General features: G+C 41.4%; 2 protein-coding genes and 3 non-coding genes across 5 annotated transcripts in view; 1 reads left to right on the top strand and 4 right to left on the bottom strand.

Annotated features, from left to right (window-relative positions):
• Positions 1–23,889, top strand: part of LOC136424013 (delta-like protein C) — a 31,229-nt gene that overhangs the window by 4,827 nt on the left and 2,513 nt on the right. Inside the window, exons 2-12 of the mRNA XM_066412412.1 lie at positions 1,006–1,209; positions 1,809–1,901; positions 2,455–2,706; positions 3,653–3,784; positions 4,788–4,937; positions 5,244–5,384; positions 6,116–6,235; positions 9,170–9,283; positions 10,443–10,556; positions 11,310–11,423; positions 12,059–12,193. Coding sequence (XP_066268509.1) covers positions 1,006–1,209; positions 1,809–1,901; positions 2,455–2,706; positions 3,653–3,784; positions 4,788–4,937; positions 5,244–5,384; positions 6,116–6,235; positions 9,170–9,283; positions 10,443–10,556; positions 11,310–11,423; positions 12,059–12,193 — 1,569 coding nt within the window. The remainder of the gene's footprint in view (positions 1–1,005; positions 1,210–1,808; positions 1,902–2,454; positions 2,707–3,652; positions 3,785–4,787; positions 4,938–5,243; positions 5,385–6,115; positions 6,236–9,169; positions 9,284–10,442; positions 10,557–11,309; positions 11,424–12,058; positions 12,194–23,889) is intronic.
• On the bottom strand, positions 7,096–7,167 carry Trnaq-cug (transfer RNA glutamine (anticodon CUG)). Its single transcript has one exon. It is a non-coding gene; the product is annotated as a tRNA-Gln (tRNA).
• On the bottom strand, positions 7,677–7,748 carry Trnaq-cug (transfer RNA glutamine (anticodon CUG)). Its single transcript has one exon. It is a non-coding gene; the product is annotated as a tRNA-Gln (tRNA).
• On the bottom strand, positions 10,873–10,944 carry Trnaq-cug (transfer RNA glutamine (anticodon CUG)). The gene has a single exon. It is a non-coding gene; the product is annotated as a tRNA-Gln (tRNA).
• On the bottom strand, positions 15,995–23,092 carry LOC136424288 (SPRY domain-containing SOCS box protein 3-like). The gene is made up of 4 exons (XM_066412831.1): positions 22,737–23,092; positions 17,840–17,950; positions 16,986–17,234; positions 15,995–16,502 (listed from the first exon to the last, which is right to left on the bottom strand). Exons 2-4 carry the CDS (start codon positions 17,921–17,923, stop codon positions 16,020–16,022), a joined length of 816 nt encoding a protein of 271 aa, XP_066268928.1. The 5' UTR covers positions 17,924–17,950; positions 22,737–23,092; the 3' UTR covers positions 15,995–16,019.

Genomic DNA, 23,889 nt, shown 5'->3' with positions numbered 1-23,889 from the left:
AATCCATCAAGAGACTGGGATATTCAACATCATATTGTGATTATACAGATATGCACTGTGCAAGCACAAATATATTGATAAACTGAACAAAACAGTACAATGTTTACTACAAATGTTTACTGCTCTTACATCAACTATTCAAAGTCCTCATCTGTTGATTTTGTGTGGATACCAGACCGATGTGACAACCCCTTTTTGGCGGGGAAGCCTTGAAGGGATAGAGTTGGCACCCGGGCGCTCTTGGCAGCCGAACTCTAATTTCTATCGCGAGAGAATGATAGCAAGGCCCATTCCAGACCCCCGCGCGAGAGGTAATTAGGGGGCCGTGTGCTATCTGTGGTGGCGGCGCAAGTTGCTTCCCCGGCCGAAAGATTAGCGCCAGGAGCGCGGTGGTCTGGCACACAGGCTACGTGTCGGCAGTTTTTTGCTTAGGTCAATCGGATAACCGCAAACACGACATCTTTTTCCTATGCCCAGCCCAGCAACGGTTAGGTTTTGACACGCAAATAGTGATGATACACTATGTGCATACCACAGAAAGGGCACTGAAATATCAGCAAGGATATGGTTTCATTTGAAAAGGATTTGCTGTCGTGTCAATCTATGGTTTGTGCAAGTTTTCGTTCAGATGTTGTACAAATATTACATAACGTGTATCTAACAGTGAAATAAGTGTAGAGCTGCAAAGAACGAAATAAACACCACCATGCAAAGTAATAAACTGTTACTAAGCCCTATGCGTCCCCGGTTAATTACCTACATGAAAAATGGAGATACTGTTTTGGGGCTGTCTGTGTGTCTGTGTTTCCGGATATTATATTACGTCGATGAAGGTTAGACATCCTGGTGATAACATACGCCAAAATACAGTTAGGCAACTGGATAGAATCTGACTTTTTAGATTTTATCCAGTTGCTTGAGTAACTGTCTTTTCGCGTAATTCTTACATTGCATTCAAATGAATTAACTGAAACAATGAAGTATTTTTGTTTTGTTTTTTGCCAGCTTCAGTTCCAGACGTGACTCTAGTCAACATGTTCCAGTTCTCCGTTAAAGAGGAATTCACCCAAATGAAGTGCGTTTCTGGCGAAGCGTCTTCGTTGAGCTTCGGGGCAAACGAACCCTTTCGGTATCCTTCGGCGAGCTTCGGGCCGACGGCGATTCGACCCGAGAATTGGGTCGGCCAGATGGTATGGTTCTTTGCGGGGGGTAAGTGTTTATGGTGGTGTTCTTGTACCGTTTTTTTTTTTACATGTTTCCAAATGTTTCAAAAAGAGAGAAGAAACTACTAGGTGATCAAGATTAGTTTAGAAATATTCCACAGTTTGTCTGTTTTTTAGTTTTCAATGTTAGAATGTATACATAGCATTTTATCAATTCATATTTTGCATTATGCATCTTATATACCACGTGTGGTTATCTGTGCATTTAGCCCATCTGGGCAGGAATATGCAAAAAAGACTATTATATATCATTATTTTATAATGAAAGAGTTACGCAAGATGAATTTGTCACCTAATATCGAGAAAGTTAAGTTTATTGGCAAGTCTCTACACTGAACTGAAACCACTCCAAACGAAAAGCACCCTGTATTTAAATTTATGTTGGCGATTTTGTAAGAGTGAACTGAAGTATAATTTAGTTACAAAACACAGTTTTTTTCTACTCTTGGACTTACTGGTCCTTACTATGTTCCACTGTAAATTTGAAAAAAAAATCTTTGCGATTTTGTAGGAACGAACTGAAGTAAACATTACCTTCAGCACACGGTTTTAAGCATTTGTTCATTGTTTTTTTCTCCACTGTAGCCGGTGCTGATAAGGCTGGTGTGTTCCACTGTACAGCCGTCATGCCGTCAGGTCAAGAGGTCAAGGTCAGCACGGTCAAGATGACACAACCAGGTCAGATATATGTAGATAAAAACTCGTTCCTAAAGCCCAGTGGCCTTGATATATATGGTGTTTCGCATGTAGCAAAGTGTTCCATTGACCAACAATAAATCAAAAAATTTTCTTAAAACGTTAACTTGAATACCATGGGGTTTCTAAATACCAGGAAGGGGGTGTCGACCTGTAATGGTGCAATACCTGAAAATACCGCTAGGGCCCCCAAATCGCATTGTTTTTTCGGGACCTCAGAAACTACCCACAGACCATAGTGCATACAAATCTATAAAAACTATCTTGAGTTATAGGTGCAAATACACAAGCACGGACAAGAACAGTCAGTTTCCCATCAGAGGCGAACCTCCTTCCTTGAGGCAAAAATCATTAAATTTTAAAATCAATCCATTTTTTTCTCGAATGATCCAATGTAAAGTCACCATCAAAAACGAAAGCCGCTGTCATTTTTGGATTGTACTATGTTAGTCTAAAACGATACTTGATATGTTACATCCAAAATCGAACTGAGGTTGCCTGCGCTTTCCTGCGTTGTTGTCTTCGTTCTCTTTAGCTACGGTCTTGCCGAAGCACTTCACGATAACAGCGCGCCCTGGCGACACAGTCAATTTCTACACCCAACTCAACGGGAGTTTCGCCGAGTCCGTCCGCTGGAAGAAAAATGGCGACATCTTGCAGAACGTTGCGAGCGGAAAGGTGATGACGTTGTATGACGTGGGCCAATCAGATGCCGGTATCTACGAGACGTTCTTGGATGGAAGAGAACAGGAAAGAACACACGCCATTGCCAGACTCATCGTCACAAGTAAGTAACGTTACGGTACATGCATCTGCATGTTTTATATTCGTGTATAATTGTATTAGGTACGTAAATCACTGGAAAACAAAGTTCTGTACACACAAACAGTGCAGCTAGGTGTCGCTGCTGCAATGTAAAGAATGCGGTCCTAAACGTGACTGAGTATATGGTCTCACACGGCAATTAGGCTGCTCCATTGGAATCAATGCTAAAATACGCAACTTTATGACTGCAAATCTAGAAAACGAACAAGTCAGAACAACTGTTCTGGAGATGTTTTGCTTTCTATTGGAAGCACAGGAGTTCATCATGCAATGAAAAAAAGATTTACCCAAATCTAACCTAGACAACGGTATTTATCGCAATTTAAACTGCAAGTTATGTTGTACCGCTGGCAGCTGACCGCAGCACTTATTGAAAAAATGCGTACGCATCCGACCTATCGCTGGGATGACGAAACTTTCCTACCTAATTCTGACAGTAATAAAACAAGCTTTCATCTCAAATTCTTTTTATAGCTTGGGTCGATAAAAGGTAATTCATGATTCACCTAAACACAGCCTCTCTATTCTTTGGGCATCTACACGCGGAGTAATAATTCAGGCATGAGCCCTTATATCCCCCCATGCATACTTCGCACTGCAGTAGCGACACCTAACTGCAGTGCGAAGTAGAGGCCACCAGTGTTGCCCTGAGGAAGGTGACAGACGGTCACCATAATGTCGGCAGGTGTTTATGTGCTGGTTATGTGTGAAGAACTTTGTTATTCTTTATAGATTTCTTGGACGGACGGTGTGATTTTTTTCCGTCCCACAAACATATTTCCGTCCCGGGACGGAGGGACGGGTCCTGGAGACAGCCCTTACATTTTGTTTTGTTTGTTTGCCTGTCTGTATGCTTTACCACCTTATTTGGGTACACGTAAATAAACATCAAAAACGTATTATTCCAGGGTGTCCTGCTGATTACTGGGGTCCCGGATGTGACCAGACGTGTCCGAAGTGTTATAACGGCGGAGTTTGTCACGAGGACATGGGGGAGTGCATCTGTCCTCCAGGTTTCAAGGGACCTACCTGTGGGACAGGTGGGCGGAAATACTACGACTGTTTTAAACTAGTGCTTCGTACCTAAACGTAACATCAGGTACCGGTACAGAGGTTCAGGTACAGGTCCAGACCTGTACCTGTACTTGAACAATTGGAAACATGAACATGTGTTCCTCTGAACTTCTCCAATCATGACAGAAACACAAATAAACTGTTTTCAGCGTGTCAGTATCTTTATTCAAAGAACATAGCTAGGTTTCCTACCGCCAAACTCACCTGGCCTTGCTATCAAAACTCCCGGCCTGCCTGAATGATCCGTTGCATATAAGTTATGCTGTTCCCAGTTGTCGCTTTGATCATGTTTGGTTTTGCATAAGGCCATGCGGTCAGGAAATCAGTCACAAAATAAGCGCATACTTGGTTGGAATTTATATAGGTATAGTACCGGTGCTTCATGATCCGGTATTATGGACCTGTACCTAATCAACTTTTACGGTACAGTATCGGTACACAGTACCGGTACGCAGCACTATCTTAAACCATTGCCTTATCATATTCTTCGTTTTGATAAACCGACTAATATCTAAACCAATACGACCCTACATATTAGTTTTTTACCATTACCAAGGAGCGTAAAGAAGCCGAACCTCTATGCTAGACTACAATACCTGTACCAACATGTGTATGTTTGTATACTTGTCTTTGTCGTTGCCTTTACTTAGCTCAGTTGGGCAATGACAGTACCTTAAAGGCTTTGATACATTTATAATTTATTTGATGGAAGTTTGCCGACATATGGATTGCTATAGCTGGAGCAATACTTTGTATATTTTATTCCCTCAAAGTTCAGTTTATTTTGCGATGAAGAAAACTGAACTCAACTTTCCTGCATTGAAAATGATACTTAAATCGTACTTTTCTTTTGATTAGAAAAACTTCAAACTTTTAACATTGATATATTTCTACTCAAGAACAAGTCAAACTGTACATCCTATAATCAGCACACTCTAGCGGTTTAACTCTGAACTGCCGTTGTTCCAGGCTGCGGTGGCAACAGTTTCGGCAGAGACTGTCAGTACGAATGTGACTCCAACGGGCTGGCCACTGGCTGTAAGGAGAGGATCTTCTGTCTGCCGGATCCGTACGGCTGTAGCTGTTCCCCTGGTTACCGCAACCTGCTCTGCTCAACCCGTAAGTTTATCGTCTGATCCTGACGTCATTACTAAACCCGTATAGCTGCACGTATATGTGGCGTCGAATGGTCAATGTGTCCTCGAGAAATGCACTTAAACGGCTTTCTCTACTCCACCTAGGTGTAAAAATTGGTATCTGACTTCGGATGGGGAGGTAAAGGGTGGCCTAAGGATATGGCTGGGCTCCGCTTTGCAAACCGAGCGCTAGACACAGTGGATAACTACCACTGTTCCTACGGGCTCAAAAGGTCTACGTATACCTTTATATTCTATTTTACACTATTTTCCCCTCTCTCCCCCTCAGCGTGTATCCCCGGTACGTTCGGAGCCGGCTGTTCCCAGACCTGTCACTGCCGGAGTATCGGGCCGTACGCCTGTGATGTCTACACCGGGTGGTGTCGGGACGGGTGCGCGAAGGGCTGGAAGGGACCGTCGTGTCAGGAAGGTAAGATGTCTAGATTCGTTAAGTTAAGTATTTGGGCTACATATACTTCAGGTGTGATATGTTAGTTTAGCGATTACGGGGTCTTTTTATGAATATGAATTGGAATTGATTTTTTTTCTTTTTATCTGAGTTGAATGCATATGTGTGATAGTTGTGTGCCGATTTGTTAAAGATAGAGAGAACGCTAGCGACCCCCCAAAACACTCCTCTCAATGAATTGTATGGCTACCCTGCGACGTCACAAAATCAAGATGGTGGCAACCACACATGCCAACGGATCCAACAAATGATCTTCATGCAAACCTTTAATCAAGTCAGTCTCTTTTAATAGGTAACACTACTTTCATCTTCTTTGAGTTTCAAAAACGCTTGCCTATTCTAATCAAATCCAAATAGGGTCGATTCCTACGCTTTTTGAGAAGCGTGGTGGATTCTTTAACGTGCTCGCGGTCTGGCTCTCCTCAAACACTGGCCGTTCCTATCCGAAGCTAGGTACTCTTTTTCACCTCAGCGAAGCGAGGAAATAGGTGTAAAGTTTACACCTATTTCCTCGCTTCGGACTCACTGTAAAGTGTCTTTCTCATCAATGGCACAATATTGAGGCTTGTCAGGAGTGCAAAGGCAACTATCCCAAAACCGCAAGACCACCGTACCTAGGTACTATTTCAACCGACATTTTGAACTCCTTCCTGACGTTTAATATAACAGCTCAAATCTTTCCGCTCTTACAGAGGACATTGACCCCTGTGACCCTGACCCGTGTGAAAATGGCGGCGTGTGTCACGTGACCGAGGAGACCTCCTACAGCTGTGAATGCCCGGATGGGTTCGAAGGTGAACATTGCGAAATCGGTATGTGGACATTGTAATTTAGTTTTTGTACATGTATATGTCACGTGTAGGGATGTATAGTTCATATGAAGAAAAAACTTGGGATACACATGAATGTACATACAAGTGACATCAGGTACAGGTATGGGTACAGAGGTTTAGGTGTGAAAGTTTTAAAACTTGGCACCGGACGTAACCGGTGGATCTTGAATGATGACAGAAACATGAATAAGAAGTTAGCATAATGTTCATTTAGGCTTCAAGTATCTTAGGCAGAAGAAACATGCTGTCAAGATTATCTCAAATCAAGGATCGTGATGATTTCTAATCTCCAAGCATATCTACTGGTTGCGAAGACCGTATCGAACTGGCAGAAGAAGCTTGCCATACAAGTTTCTTCTGCCAGTTGGATACGGTCTTCGCAACCATTAAATCTGTTTGGAGATTAGCCGATTTCTACGCCCATTGAAAGTTTTAATCTTTTTCCAGTGCTACATTTTCATCTTTGTGGTCGGAATGGCAATGTTCTTAAGAACAAAATAAGTCAAAACGTGACATGGTCGAGTGTATGATTCAGGTACAGCACCGGTACACTGATGCTCAGTATTTTGGACCTGTGCCTAAATAATTTTCATGTTAGTGGTTCTATGGTGTTATGGTTAGCACTCTGGACTCTGAATCCAGCGATCCGAGTTTAAATCTCGGTTGAACCTAAATTACCAACCTCTACATTTTTGATTGATTAAAAACGCTCGTCAAGATCTATTCTATAACTACATTTTTCATGGTAGTGTTCACATCCCTAGTCATAACATATCACTAGCTAACCTTCGTTTTGATGTCAGTTTTATTTCATATTCATGAGAGAAAAAAGGGATTATAGGTTCTACCGAGATTTGAACTAGGATCGCTGGATTCAGAGTCCAGAGTGCTAACCATTACACCATAGAACCGATGTAGTGTCAGCGCTTACCGCAGAGGTCTTGTTTGTTCTGTATGTGTATTATGAGTTATAAAGTTTGTCATCGAAGAAACTTAGAGTAAACTGAAGTACATTTTACTTTTACATTTTGGCTAATAACTATTGTGGTTGAGGGTGCCACTGTTTGTAATATAGATTTGGACGAGCTTTTTTCCAAATGTTTTTATACAAAAGGAAAGTTAATTGTTCAGGTTCTACCGAAATTTGAACTCGGATCGCTGGAGTCCAGAGTGTTAACCATTATACACCATAGAACCGCTATAGAGTGAGCGTTTATAGCAGAGATCTTGTTTGTTCTGTGTGTGTATTATGAGTCATAAAGTTTGTCATCGAGGAAACTTAGCGTAAACTGAAGTACATTGTACATTGTGTCTGATTTGATGATAACAAATATTGTGGTTGAGAGTGCCACTGTTTGTAATATAGATTTGGACGAGATTTTTTTCCATGTTTTTTTAACAAAATAAAAGTTATTTATTCAGGTTCTACCGAGATTTGAACTCGGATCGCTGGATTCAGAGTCCAGAGTGCTAACCATTACACCATAGAACCACTCCGAAGCACACAATCTCCCGATCGTGTATCAGTCTATGTGCTATGCGTTACGCACTCGGGTTGGTTTGTAAATCATGTACAGATTTTTGTCTACATTACAACAAATATATCTGGTTGCATACACGCCATTCTTAACACAGTATCTAAGAGCGTTTTTGTTATATGTTTATATGAGAAAAATAGAATTTTTCTCAAGGTTCTACCGAGATTTGAACTCGGATCGCTGGATTCAGAGTCCAGAGGGCTAACCATTACACAATAGAACCTTTATGAGACTTTGATCACTGCACGCCTTTCTTCCATTCTATGTAGTATTTGTTCATGCATGATGTCTAGCTAACTGCACGCCTTTCTTCCATTCTATGTAGTATTTGTTCATGCATGATGTCTAGTTAACTAACTAGAAAGGTATTACTAATATTTGTATATATACGTAAGCAAATATAATGTTTACCTTCATATGGTTTAGCCTGAAAAAATTCTGCTCTGTTTATTCTTACTCAAACACATTCATATATATGGTGACCAGCCCCTCCAGCTCTGTCCTGCCACTTCCTACATTAAGGATCATTATGTACGTAATCCAACACCACAGCGTTTCAGCTACACCTCCAGTTACCATGGTGACAGTCGTCTGGTCCAGGTCATTGACCTTTTTTGTTCGGAGGAGACCTGAGCAAAAGCAGTATGTTTCCCTGCCATGAAGGAAAACATGATAAGAGTTGATCTGGGGGATGTTTGGTTGGAGATCTATTTGGAAGTATCTTGTTAAGGGTGGCGGAGTTATGTACCCTGGTGGAGTTATGTTAGGCCACAGCAAGTAATTCTTATGGATGACATCAGCGCGTTCATTAATTTTCGCCAGAAAAAAAACCAAGAAATTTCATTGCCCTCCGACGATGGTCAACATGCCAAAAATTGGCAAATATACCTTGCATTATATAATGTCCTAGGTTGTAGTTAATTGAAATGTATACACACGGTGTTTCATTGCATATGAATACCCAGTGTAGTTGCTTCAGATGATGGTACAACAAGCTTTTTTCTGCATTTGTTGTAGTTAGTCTATTGAGATGTATACACATCTACAACGACATGTTTACTGTTGAATCAAGGAGGTTTTATATTATATATGAAACCTCATTGGTTGCAATTGAATACAGGAATAAACGACCTGTCGGTCGTGATTTCATATTTTGTCGCCTCAATTCTTGTTAAACAAGATTTATGATCTCAAAATTTTAAGATATAGGAATCTTTCTTTTTGCCTGCCTTGTATTTTTTTCGCCCTATCTCATTAGTTTTGGAGTCTGCGGAGGATGTCATCCATAAAATTTACTTGCTGTGGCCTTAGTACACGTTACTTGCAATTGATAGCAAATATATCTGAGTAAAATTTGCACCTGTTATTGACACAGATCTAGACGAGTGTGAATCCTGGCCGTGCCTGAATGGCGGGGCCTGCTTCGATGTCCCAGGGAAGTACGTGTGCGCATGCGTGGACGGATACGCCGGAACCAACTGCGGAGAAGGTGACTTGATACCAATTTTTTTTTTAAAACTCAAAGTCGATTATGTTAATCGTTTTAGCTTTTTTTAAATTTTCATTATTTTTTTAATATCTTTTTATTGCATTTCACAAAATTAACATAACAGAAAACAAGAAAAAACAAAGTACGGGAAAATACAATAAGTAAAGGTGGCAACAGAAAACATAAAAATGATAATAACGGTGTCATTAGCAAATGAATATAACAAAATCAATATAAACAAAGATTACAGAACATTGAAATCAAACAGAACTTATGTTGACAAATGAATATGAAAATTCCATATCAACAGAACTATCAGAAGATAAATAACAAAAAGAACCAATAGTGACTGATCAGTGGCAAATAAATATGGCAAAAAACAGTATCAACCAAGGATAGAAGTTATTACATTTGATCAAAATTTCAACAAATTCTAGACAATGTAAAACAAATCGTTTCAGCTTTATTTGTAGGAATCTTTTTGATGGGACCGAGCACTCACATGGAAGGACAGCTAACGTTGACATACAAACATCCTCAGGCGAATGTCAGATCTTAACATTACTGTTCTACATCATTTTTCTGTCGTTTTTATGTCACTTGCAATTAGCCCACGGACAAAAATTTTGAAATAAATTGAAACGTATGTTTTTGTGTGCTTGTGGACGAACAGCAGATAGATTAATTATATTTTTTTAGAATTTGGTATGAAGTTGGGTATTGGCATATAAAAAAGGTCTCCTGACGGCTTTTCTTAGTACTGCAGCAGAACTTGTGGGTTTTGCATCCCATTATCTTCGCCGTTAAGATTATGTTTTCGGTTAGCCCAGGTGTCGGGTGGGTCTGTATGTATGTCAAGAGCATAACTTGAGAAACCTTTGATGGATCTTCATGATGTTTGGTAGGTGTGGCGATGTGCAAAGAAAGATCATATTCGAAAATGGTTCACCTGGCGTTTTCCAACAGTACTGCAAAAAAGTGACGGAAACGTTGATGGATCTTCATCATTTTTGGTCGGTGAGTAGCGGTTGTGGAAACGAAGGTCAATCAAAAAAATTGTTTCCCTGGCATTTTCCGTCGGTACTGCAGCGGGCTTTGTGTGTATGTGTATTTGTATGTCACCAACATAACACGTTTGTTCTGTTTGTTGTTTCCTCAGATGTAGACGAGTGTTCCTCGTCGCCATGTCAGAATAGCGGCGTCTGCGTACACGGGTTGGACGAGTTCACTTGCGAGTGTCTCAGGGGGTTCTTCGGACCCCGCTGTGAAGTCGGTCAGTGCTATCAATTTCGTACTAAATCGGTGTTTATCATTTGTTGATATTCCTTATTTCTTACCGCTTGAATTTTACTATGGTTGTCGCTATGTTAGTAACCTAGACATAGACAATATAATATTTACAATATATTAATAGTTTCGTTTAGTAAGTACTTTAGGTTTCATCCGATTTAGTAATATAGTGATAAGAAGAAAAGATACAAACTGTCACTTATGTTATCTGTATATTGTCATCCGTTGTCACTGATGCAATCGTTGTGCAATAAAATCATCCATTCATTATATACAAAGAATTTAAAAATTGGTATACTAGGTTCTACCGAGATTTGAACTCGGATCACTGGATTCAGAGTCCAGAGTGCTAACCATTACACCATAGAACCTTTACGAGTGTTCATTATACCGTAGAAATCGTCGTCCATTCTTTGCCATCTAGTCAGTTCAATTTCTGTCTACTGACAACAAATATTGCTGTGTAATGTTACGGTCCCATTTGTACCGGTGCCCGTAGGATGTGTTGTCCAGGTAGGGGGGGGGGGGCAATTTTACTCGGACTTAAAATCGATACGGGAGCCGGTAGCAAATACACGCCGTGAGCTAACCGTGCGAACACAAGGAGCCCCCCCCCCCCCCCCCCGACAGTCCTCCGGGACAAATTTGTGGCTTCAGGGCCCGGCCGGGACTACACCCCCTACGGGCATTCGCGCAATTGGGACCTAAGCATAAGTATGCCCGTTTTTTCCCCCAGACCTGAATGAGTGCACGTCGAGCCCGTGTAGGAATAACGGGACGTGTGTGGACCTACCGGGGGCCTACAGGTGCGACTGTCCCCGCGGGATCATGGGGAAGAACTGCGAATATGGTACGTTCTTTTCTCACGGACCACAAATAATGCTAGGGTCACGATTTCCATATCTTTAAAGGTTTATTGTACAGGCCTTGAGGGAGTCTCTGCGTAGTAGAATACTAACACCATACATGCTATGTAGTGGCACATTGTAGTGTCACATTGAGCAATAAGCTTCCTTGCTGTTTTAGTAGCAGGGAGGGGTTGCTAGCCCTCTCCTTTAACGTGCTCGAGGCACCTCCTCGAACATATGACCCCCATTTTACGTCCTTTCCGAAAGACGAATGCGGCCCCAACGGAGATACCTTTCCAGTATTGAACCCCGGGTCTCCCAGGTGCCAACTAATTGGAACCAGTAGCTGAACTGTTAGGTTGTTACCAGTTGAGCTATAAGAGCTAGTAGAATGGAACTCGTTGTCATCAATTACTGTAGGAACATCTTCACTAAGTAGGTTTAAAGAACGGTTACAGTCAGATATGCAAAGACTAGGTGTAACAGACCGTTCGGTGTAATATAAGCAGCTGCTGCCGCGCCGCGTGCCTGCAAAGCTGGTGAGTTATGCCTAATGGCGGTTGTACCGGCTACATAGATACAGATACAGAAGAGACATCCCTAAAACCATACTAACTTACTTGCACGTTTTTCTCAGACGTTCTACCCTGTCTGTCGGAACCCTGTTTAAACGGCGGGAACTGTTCGGCATTTGGTGACCTATACATCTGCTTCTGCGCAGAAGGCTTCTACGGGAGAAACTGCCAGAACGAACTACCCGGAGAATCTGAAGGTCAGTTCACCTTGCGTTACGTAAGGTCTCATTCATGAGTTGTTTCGCCCTATATGCTTATAATTGTTTTATATGGGCACGTTCGCAATGAAGCTATAGTAAATGCACCAATGGCATTCTTTCTATGTTAAGAATTTTTACTCTAGATTTTTTCTATGTTAAGAATATTTACTCTAGATCATGCAAAAAAATTGGCGACAACTTCACTATTACCACCCCTCCCCCCCAATGGCATTCTAGCAGTAAGCGCTCGACCGCATCACTCGAAATGCAGGGCTGTGGACGTCCGACCTCGCGCGCGGCCGCCGAACTTTACCGGTTAATTTCTTCAGTAACAAACAATCTTTCATCAGTTTGACGCTTGAGATCAGTTGGGCTGGCTAAAAGGAAATTTCCCACCGATATAAACACACGTTCATGCAGCCGTTAATTTTTTGGGCTACGGACTCTTTTAGGGTAACCACCCGGAGTAATACAGGAATGAGACCTTAAGACTCCACGAGAAGGTTGTTGAATACGGATCCAGTCATGTCCGTCTTACGGGCGCAAACTTTGGGTATTCTACGTACGTCGCAAAGTTATGGCATTCTTGGCAAGTAACAGTTACTACACTCTACAGATCTTTCGTCAGTGAGCATCCATTGGATGCTATGAATACAGGAAGATCTTTATTGACACAACAAAAGCACAGCGACTTCCTAAGGTCTACTACATACATACATACAAACGAATAATTGCATAAAAAATGAGTTTGAAACGTCCGATCGCTTCTAGAATCTATCCACTTGCTTGAGTAACTGTTACCCTGCGTATCTTAAAACTTAGAGGTACAACGTTTATCGACGTATTAGATAAATCTGTTTGGGATAGTCGTTCATGCGTCGTGTAGAACTAATCTGACTTGTTACAGATCCTTGGCGCCAGCGGTTGTTTCTCTCACAGCCTGCTTGGAATTTTACAACATCAATCGTACGACGAGTTACGACAAATGTGATCACGCAGAGCTAGTGAATGCTTCCACCCCTTGGGTGTTGTCAAAATTTAGATATAGTTGAGCTTTATTTTGAACTACAACGTGGCTTGTGAGTACGCGCTCTACAACATACAAGGGACATCCGAAGAGATCGCCTTACTGTGCTTTTTGGCGTGCATTGTGAAAATGTTTATTGAATTTTGAATATTGTTCCCGGGGCTAACCCTTTGTAATAGCCTTCGGCTAGTTGGGTAGCCCTCCCTGTAAAATTTTTAAAGCCAAATAAATAAATAAAATAAAATCGGTTAGACTAGACTGGTAGACTAGTTGTACTCAATACGGCCACGACACTACTATGGCAAAGCTACAAAACATTGAAACTCTAGGCCTCGACTACATAGGAAAGTCTTTCAATTAAGGATCATTGAATAAAAAGACACAGTTGGTGTTAGTAGTTTTCGTCAACTCATCATATATTAGCATTTAACGAAGCATGCTTGATACAAGTAGAATTATTGCCACGCCATCAAGTCCCAACATAAACAGAACTGGGCGAAATGTGTTTCCTGAAGAACCTTATTATAGATTGAATGTGAAAATAGGAACAATAAGGCTCACAACACTATATATAACCTTTAGCTCGATACTAGAAACATAGTTTGCTTGATACAAGCAATGGTACTTCGAATCTTTACAGGTTTGCGATAGCCAAACCTGTATTGTTTTTCAACTACTGCAATGATTAGTAGCAAACTTAAGTCATTTGTTGCGAAAAGATTATAAGTGTGTTACCATCTTTTACTAGTACGTTCTTTGCTGAACTTCATAATCTTTTTACCAAGTATAAACAGATGTTACAGAATTACACAATTGAAATCAATTGTCGCAATATTACCAATAACAGTTTCATACCTCCCAAACCTTTGGTGACACGACTTCTAGATACTTGTACTAGTAGCTTCTTAGCATAATATGTACTAGTGCTCTTGTGTCCTCAGAATCTTAGCACCAAAGTCGTTAATCTTTAAGAAAGGTAACTTAAACATGCTTTTTAAACACTAACACGATGAGAACAACTAAGGCTTCTTCTGTGTAATCTGTATATGTACATGATATTACTAGCTAAACACTTTTTTCAACAAAGTCTATGTCTCATTTTTCTAACATCCCTCCTCCACGATATGTATTATTTACAATTACCCCTATCTAATACACGATTGGTCCCTAAAACGAAGAAAAGCTAGCGATGCCACCCCCTGATTGACATTACTGAAATGTCCCTCAATTGCATACAACGTGATTGCTGAATTCTTTAAATACATTCTTTTTTCTTAGGTTTTTCCATACATTCATTCTAGCAGCTTAGACATGTATATATATTTATATATATTTACTGCAGCGTGAACCACACAAATATCCCAACTCAATAGGAGTATTCTTACGTTTTAGCATTAAGTCTCTAAGCACACTTTTAGTATTAAAGGCACCCAGAGCATTTTATGAGGCTTGAAAACTGGAAATATTCTAGTTGCTGTAATCTTTATGAAATTGACATGTAATTTGCCACATTTGGGTGCGGATTTCTAAGCAAAAGTGCTCAAAAGCAGCACAAAAATAAGCTACATTGTGATCTTTTAGTTTCAAGCGCCTACTGTAAATACTGCATATACCATAGCCCCGCCCACCTCCGTCAAAACGTAGAATTGCAAAATTGAAACATAGAAATACAAATATTTGACGGACATGCAGTCACTGTCTCATTGGTCGAACCGCTAATTGTGATGAACAGTCAGGATCAGTCTATTAGCGCTTGGATTTTTTATCAGTTCTCACCACACAGCGACATCGTATCTTTGCTCCTTTAATGTCGATATGTAACGGTATAGTGTTATTAAAACTTACTATGTGTAGGAATGACTAGAAATCTGAGTTTTCTTGTTCAAGTTTCAAGCCTCAAAAAATGCTCTGGATGCCTTTAAAGTCTCTAAGCAGACTTTTAGTATTAAACTCTCCATTAGTACATGTACTGTGTTTCCTATTTTGTTACATGTTGAAGGGAAACGGACAGTGTATCTACTAGTGTGTGAACACCGAGAGGCAAAATCGAAGTTGGTTGTTTGTTGAAATGAAAGGGTAAAACAAAGGTGAAGAAAACGAAAGATAAGAAGAAGGGAGAGGTAGAAGAAAGATTACACGGAGAAAAGACAGATGATAAGAAAATGAAAAGCTGGAAAAACTTACTGTTTACATTTACATAAACCCTTTCTTTACATAACCTGGTCAACAATAAGTAGTATTTTCTCACCAATGGTACGGGCTGCCATAACTGGTGTGTTGCTCGATGACAGCAGTACCTACAATCAGCCTAGTTTGCTTGGTCAAAACATCCATAATAGGACCTTTGTATGTCAAAGAAGGTAAAACATCCAGGTAATAAGATACACAATGTTCCTGAAACAACTCGATAGATTTTGGAAACGGCCAGACATTTTAGGTAGCATCCACTTAATCTCCAAGCAGATCTACACGGTGCTAAAAATTGTATATGCTAGCCAGAGAACCTCCAGTCAGCCAAAGAAGTCCGCACCGTAGGTGCATATACGATTTTTGGCACCGTGTAGATCTGCTTGGAGATTAGCATCCACTACCCTTTCTCAATGACGAAAGGTAGTGGGTGCTACCTGAAAAGAGACGAAAGGTAATGCATACTACCAAAGATGTCAGACCTTCTCTGTATCGTAGGTCCATCCGGTCGCTTGAGATACCTGGATGACCTTTAATCTCCTTAAACGTTCTCCTTGGACGATGATGCGTTATAAGATTGTTAACGATTGCAACTGAATGTCCACCATTTCACGTGGGATGAGAATCCTTGATGTACTTGATGAGTCGCGATGGCAACTTCAACTTTTCGAGGTCCTCCGCCTCACTCACGCATGACGAAATCAACGCCCTGCATCTGTCCTGCAGTGAGTCATACTCCCGCAGGGCGGCGCCTCGCACCATTTCCGTCTTCGCTGCAGTGGAGGCAATCATGGGAAACAGGTCTCCGTCATAGTTTTCGAGTCCTTTGAAGGCCTCGCCGAGACATTTCCCGTCCTTGTAGTACGACAGCGTTCCCCTCCTGTACAGTAGCCCGACGGTAGTCGAGGTGTTTTCGGCGAAGGGTTCGGTGAAGGGTTGCTCGACGCCCTTGTGCCACAGGACGCCCCTGTGGTTGAGGCCCCAGCTGTGCTCGTTCTCGCCAAGGACGCTGATGAAGTCGTACAGGTTCAGCCTCGTTTTGGCGCTGCCGATTCCGAACATCATGCTTGTGCCGAATAGACGCTCTGAAATCTAGGAGAGACACGAAATAGAGGTCATTTTAAAGGCAACCTGAGCGATATCTGGGCCTTAAAACTCAAAATCTCATTTTCGTTTGGAGTAAGATTGAACTTACAGTCAACGAAAGCTACAGTCACGCTCACTGACACATTTAATTTCTTTAACAATGACAATGAACTTTATTTTATATTCATGCCCAACATGGGCTAAATGCATTAGGTAACATGAAGTTAAAGAAAAGGAACATTGTTCCATATTCCATCTAAATCTACAGAGTCTCTTCTCTCTTCTTGAAACATTTGTACACAAATTCACATAGTTCTTCATTATATATATCGTAGTTTCTAGAAGACATAAAACATACCCTTGGCATACTTTTCACTCTATTTGGCCGATTTATACTATTTTCCCAGCGATCCGCGGAGCCTGGTAGAGGCTAAAAATATTGAGGTTGTGGCCTTCTTTTCCACAAGTACACAAGATAAATCCTCTCACCCTAATTTCCCAGTAGTGGACGCCGTCCCTGTCTAGAGGTTTGGTGGCGCGCACAGCCACAGTGCCGCGGGACCATGTGGGGTGAAATATCACCGTCCTGTTCTTGATTCCCCCTATTTCGATCTGGGCGAAGTCGGGCTCTAGCTCCTGTTCCTCCCAGGACCAGGCGTCATGACAGAGCCCTTCCAGGCCCTCTGGCATAGTGGTCGGTTTGGGGACGATGTCTTCACGCGTCATTGTCGCTGGCACCTTCGTAAACAAAAAAGAAAAGTACGTCGATGAAGGTTAGACACACACTCACACAGGTAATAAGATACGCCAAATAGCAGTTACTCAAGCAACGTTCGTGGTTAAAAACTAATCTCCAAGCAGATCTCCACGGTGCCAAAATCGAACAAGCTAGCCAGAGAAGCTTGTCAGGCACCGTCAGATTGCAAAAAAAAATCCTTCTGCCAGTTGGATACGGTCTTTGCAACCGTTGGGTCTGCTTGGAGACTAGTTAAAAACCTGCTGATCGAAAAATCTTGCTCAGTGTCACTGACGAAAAGTAGTGGATGCTACTTGAAACGTCTGACCGTTTCCAAAATCATATCCAGTAATTGCTATTTCAAATAAAGAAATAAAAAGTGTTTATCAATAGCATCCTTTACCGTGTTGCTTTTTTGACAGTTGTTTTCAGCCAAGCACACTCTTACATCCTCCCATAAGTGTGTTGGATTATCTATAAATTAAAATATAGAAGTTTTACGCCTCAGCCTCCCCAAATGGTGGATCCAAGAGCGAAAAATTCAGCAATCTACAACAAACAAACAAACAAACAAACAAAAAAACAAAGAAACATATTTCCATCCTACCTTTATTTTCGCAATGGAGTCAACAGTTGTCGAGAGCCAAGTGTTCGTTCCCACATAGTATGTCCGCGTTTCCACTTGTGCCATAGTCCAACACCATTAGCTAGCATCTGCCTGAAATGTTAATTAACAATTAACATTGTAGATATCATAAGTACAACGTGTAGTGCACTTGGGGTTGTAAACGCGGTTCGAACCGGTTTCAAACTGGCTCGAGTCAGATTCATTGGATGTATTGTGGTTAAGTTGGGGCAGAATTAGTTACGCAAATCGGAGACGCGCAGGCACGCACACACACACATACATACATACATACACACACACACACACACACGCTCCTTATTACTCCGCCGATTGAAGTAGCATTATGTCTTACATACATGAACCGAGAGTGAATTTGTTTTTAGTAGTTACAATCTACACCTGGCTGCTTCAAGTCTAAAGCTGGGTCTACACACGCGTTTCCAAGTACACTTGGAGAACACTCGAGCGCGCTTGAAAATGCGTGTGTAACCCAGCCGGTATAAACTGCGTGTATAAACTCCCGGTAATGACCCTGTCAAACTGGTGCGTAACGTTATATTAGAGTGCGTGTGAGTTCCGCAGTAACTTTTTTGTTGGTTGTAGGTATATTAGCTCTGAATTGTTTTCTTCTTTGACCCACCGTTGAGCAGTCTAGTTATCAAACCAAAGAAATTACTTCTTCGACTGCAAACTCAACCTAAACCAAAAACGTGTTAAAACGCAACTCCTGCGGTCTTGTATATACGCACAGGTGTGACAGGGGCTTAAGGCACTGCTGAACGGGTTTAACGACTTATACTTCAGCTCCAGAGCACACGTGCAGCAACACACCCAATTCTGTACACGTCGTGTGATTATTGTCGGTAGTCCAGTGTCACAAGTCACGATGTTTGGAAGAAAAGTGGTACTGTTTTCTGAGTAAATCTAATCTTTTACGTCTATGACTGAGTTTGAGTCGGTACAAATTGATGGATAGCCATTACCGACTAAGTAAAGTAAAGCAGTCATCCTCGATTGAGGTGAAGCATAATGCTTTTCAAGTAGCTAGTGGTAGTGCAATGCAGCTTCGCCACGGCTCGCGTTTTTGACCAAGCACACCGGGTCACCTTTACTCTTCTTGATAAGTGTGTTGGGTTCTTTTACGTGCAGAAGTTTGAGGCTTACGCCCGAAGCTCCCTCATACACGGGACCGCCGGCTTTACGTCACCATCCGAAATGACGAATGCATTCCCTTACAACATGTCCGAGCTCGAGTTGACCCCTAGATCCCTAGGATCGAACTTGGGCCCTAGGATCCACGGAATTTGATCCAGATGGTGAAGCAGCGGGGTTGCGTTACCACTTGCGCCACGGGAACATCTTACCGACTGCAGCTGCGATAGAAGGCGTTCTTGCCTAAGGCTGAGTAGACATCAATCAAACATGTCTGATTTAGCCAGCTAGTAGCCAGACTAACTACGCCGGCTAAGACTAACTACGCCGGCTACAGGGGAAATATTTGCTAGAGGCGTTTGGCCACCATTACCCTGGAAACCATACCATCGGGGCTCCCCGATGTCTGTACGGCCCTGTTTTGACCAGATAGCTTAGCCCTCTCGGGGGTGGGTTTACGGCCTTGGATTAAATTAGCTCATCTCGCTAGGGTGACGGCGAAACTGTGTATGGCAGCTTAAGTAGAAAGGCTGCGAAATTCTATATGGCAGCTCAGTAGACATGCTGAGATAAACGGTTCAATCATAAGCAGACTGGGCCCGGGAAAACACCCGTAAGCCGACCCCTAGAGACTAGGACCAGGCTAGGCCAACATAGGCTTTCAAATGTCTCCAAGCAAATCTATCGGACTTTTCAACCTCGGATTGATGTGTTCAAAAATTCGTATTTTCCTAGAACGATCGTAGAATGGAACCTTTCCAACCAACCAAGTACCGCGGAAGCATCCTCATTAGACATCTTTTTATCAACAAATGTCTAAATTGGCCAAATCCTTCAAAGAATGTCTGGTTCCTTGCGTAAAACATAGGTTCTCAGATAACATGGGAGGTCGGCATTTGAAACGCTTTGTCACCTGTGGGCACTGTGGCCAAAACAAGGACAGGTGGCTAAAAATGACAGGTCAGGTCTAGCCTCAGGGATTGGGCGGGGAATTTGCAGTAAACAAAGCGCCAGTTTGGCCACCATAGGTTTTCATTTGCAGGCTTCGAGGGGGAAATGTTAAACTTGCCGTGGACTGACTCTCCTGGTCAATTATTGAGCTTTTTTTGCCAAATTCTACGATCCATTGTAGGAAGGCCTGGTGGAGGCTACACTTCCCGTCCTTTGACGGTGAACGTGGCCAGCTGGTGGCAAATGTTCTACCACGTCTTCCTGCCAGCCTGCGTTGTAGAGAAACCATGTTGACATCCAACATTTACCTGGGGACGTTTTGGTAACACCCCAGTTACTATTATCTCCCTCGGGGCAAGCAGGTTAGAATAAAAGAAGAACTTTAGTGCGCGACAATTGTATCTGGTACAATGTATGGCAACGTACGCACAGGAAAGTCGACAAATACAAAGAACTAAGCTATGTCTAACAGTAGAAATAATCTGTAGAATAATGTATTAGAATGAGATTATCCTCCTTGCTCGGGGCATGAATGGTCTGTTCTACTTTTCGAAAACGACGGCCAGGCATATGTTTTTTTTAGGTTGTGTCGACAAAACTTTATTTTCCAGTAGATGAGATCATGTTTCACTGTCATCATAACCATTCCAAGAATCGCCTTGACCCTTCTTGCACGTAGCCTGGTCCCAGTCTCTAGTCGTCGGCTTAGGGGTGTTTTACCGGGCCCAGTCTGCTTATGATTGAGCCGTTTCTGTCAGCCTTTCACTTAGCTGCCATGTAGAATTTCGCAGCCTTTCCTACTTTAGCTGCCATATGATAGACAGTTTCGCGAAATAATTTAATTCAAGGCCGTAAACCCACACCCCGAGCGGGCTAAGCTGTCTAAGCGGGCGGGCATCACTCCAATGCAGTAGAGATATCGAAGAGCCCCCGATGGTATGGTTTCCTGGCTAGTAGCCTGGATGCAAGACCCCCAGTCTCTATACATGTTACATGTGCTAGTATATAATATCTATACCACACGATAGATATTATACTATTTATAGCGATTGAGGGCCTGGCATCCAGGCTATCTTGTACGCTAACGATAACAACATCTTGAACATGAACAACCAATTCGTTGTTGACATCTATGATAAGTTCATTCATTCTATCTACATGTTGAAGTATTCATATACTTGTACGTAGGTTAATCGTTTTGTATACCATTGTTTGTTGTTTGCATGTATAGTTGTAAAAGACCTTACGAAAGTCGCTGTACTTTTGTCGTGTAAAGAGAGATTTCTTTATGATATGTGATGATTACCAGGGATTTAGGTTAGTCGCTACGGTACCCAAATTCTGGGAAAATCAGCATAAAAATTATATGGGTTATCCCCCCACCCCACACACATCCTTGTGAATGTGCGTTCCTGAAATTTTCTTTGTCCTCAAACCTCCCACTTTTTGAAGTTTGTACTGTAAGCGATCTGCCTTTTTTTCATACCGTGCCGAATTGAGCACATATTCTATAGATGATTTACACGTTTTAGTACAGTGTGATATGACAATAAAATGAATTTAAAAAAAAAATGGGGGGAGATTTTCGCCCTAAATTACATCTTGAAGGCACGAAATAGTGTGCCCCCTCCCTTTCAAGCACACGTGTTGTTATTGTTGAAAGCGCCATCTTTAATGTATGTAAATTGATATCCATTGTTTCAGTCACCCCAAGGACACCCAAACAATGCACGGTTGATTGGGCTACGAAAACAGTTCCGGACCATTGTAGGTAAACGTAAGAGACGGCAAAGGAACACAAAAAAAAATTATACATTCAAAAATTGACACATGCGATGAACACTTTTTAAAGCGAGATTGCTTTAAATTGGTCACCATTCCGAATTTGTTGGTCGTTAATAAGAAAAAGGTCACGTATTGCATTGGCCTAGCATGAACATGGACAATTAGTTTTGTTTCATGATGTTTTCATATTATAAAGGCTTTAATCATTTTATTTGATACTTTGAGAAGTCTGTGTTGTCCCTTCTTTAATAACAATGGAGATAATGTTATAATAAATGATAAGGAACATCCCAAAACAGAAAAACTACGTCAGAAGAGTGCGCACGTGCGTATTACAAAATGTGTGTCCTAAATGTACGAAAGCTTTATTTGTTCCCTTGAAAGGGAGGTTTGGTTGAATTTAAAAAAAAAAAGGGTACATTTGTGCCCTTGAACTGGACATTTGTGCCCTTGAAACGGACGTACGCCTGTGTGTGTGAACACCATGTAAAATCACAGTAAAATGAAATGGTGGGGAGGGGGGTGCATAACAGATTGCGGTGAAAACAACGCAAACAAAAGAACCTGAGCGTTCGACTGTAAGATGTTACACATTTTAAACCAAGATCAAACCAGTTATGAAGTTGAAAACCAAAAATACATGCGACAAAACCATTGTTCCCTTGAATTAGTCAAAAGACAATAGGTCTAAAAGGTGGAATACTACTTATTAATACCAAAATTTATAGCCCAATCTGCCAAATAGACATTGACTGTGAGATATCGTTCTCATTCCAAGCTCTCTTACAATAGCAAACGTAACTGCATATTTGTGGTTAGTACGTCTAAAGGTATAATTGGTGAGCATACTAGTACTGGTCTGAACCAGTTTGCAGGACATTAGTTAGATCGAACCATATAAAGGACAGATATATAATTTCTTACGCATTTAGCAACACAATGCGTTCCTATGATGGTGTACTTTAAGGTCTAATATAATCATACATACCTTATATATTTTCCTGGCTAAGGTGGATTAGGAGAAATGTTTAAGTCCACTCCCGGGTTTGCAAGGACACAAACCTCACTTCGTCCTTCGCTTGAAAAAGATTTACGATCAGCGACAACAACAATGGCCAGGCGGCAGAAATTATATGTCCTCGGTTCCTCTCTCGCTTGCGTCCCGCTAACACCACACTGCGTTCACCCCGACTGTCGTTTCTTGGTGGTTAGAACATTTTGTGGATTCTAAAAGGTTCCCTGACACCACACACGCATATACCTGGATTGTTTTAGCTTTTTATGTATCGCCCTCCCTTTTCCTCTACACAAAGGATTTACGTAGGTTGTGTTTACATCACCAGAATGTTCCATTCAAACGCTTCGAGGGTATTCTGTGAAATATAAGATTGAATTCTCTTTTTATCTGTTATCAGAATTCAACAAATCTATAAATTTTATCATTTTGAAATAGTAACTGACTTTTTCGACAATCGTTTTAATCTATGTCCAGGTTAAAGATCGATAGTAAATCTTATATTCGAAATCTAATCCCCTGTTGCTTGGAAATGGTTAGTCCCACCATTGCGTCATGTTTCGTTCGACCCGGAAGTGTTATTAGCTGCTGGTGAACCCAAGATGACTTCGCGCGGGAATTTCGGAAACAGATCTGTGCTTGTTGCTACGTTGAACATAACCAATTTAATAGCACTGATATCACCAGGAACAATTTTAGTTTGATAACGTTATTTTTCAGTTCTTTTCATCACAAAATAGGTTTTAATAATGATTTTATCTAACAAGAAATATATAACCAAGGGCATTCTATATAATGTCCTTGATCCGTAAGTTCAATCCGTAATTTTTTTTAGTTAAATCAGTTTCAAATGGCAAATCCGTTTAACATAGTTTTCTCAGTATCAAACTACAAATTTGTTTGCCACAACCTTACTTGTTGTTCTCCACAGACGCTGCCTTTGTTCATGTAAAACACACAAAATATGTAAAGTAAGCTTGTCCTATCAGTGCAATCACGTCACAATAGATCCAATTTACTTTGCAATTACGTCACAATAGGACAATTACGTCACAATAGGACAAGTTTTCCTTGCACTGATAGGACAAGCTTATTTTTAATACACTGCTGAAGACAGAAAGTAGGC

The sequence above is a fragment of the Branchiostoma lanceolatum genome, chromosome 18 (genome assembly GCF_035083965.1).
Source record: "Branchiostoma lanceolatum isolate klBraLanc5 chromosome 18, klBraLanc5.hap2, whole genome shotgun sequence".
NCBI classification, from domain to species: domain Eukaryota; kingdom Metazoa; phylum Chordata; class Leptocardii; order Amphioxiformes; family Branchiostomatidae; genus Branchiostoma; species Branchiostoma lanceolatum.
The sequence above is the reverse complement of the archived record's forward strand: the minus strand, read 5'-3'. Positions and strand labels throughout refer to the sequence as shown.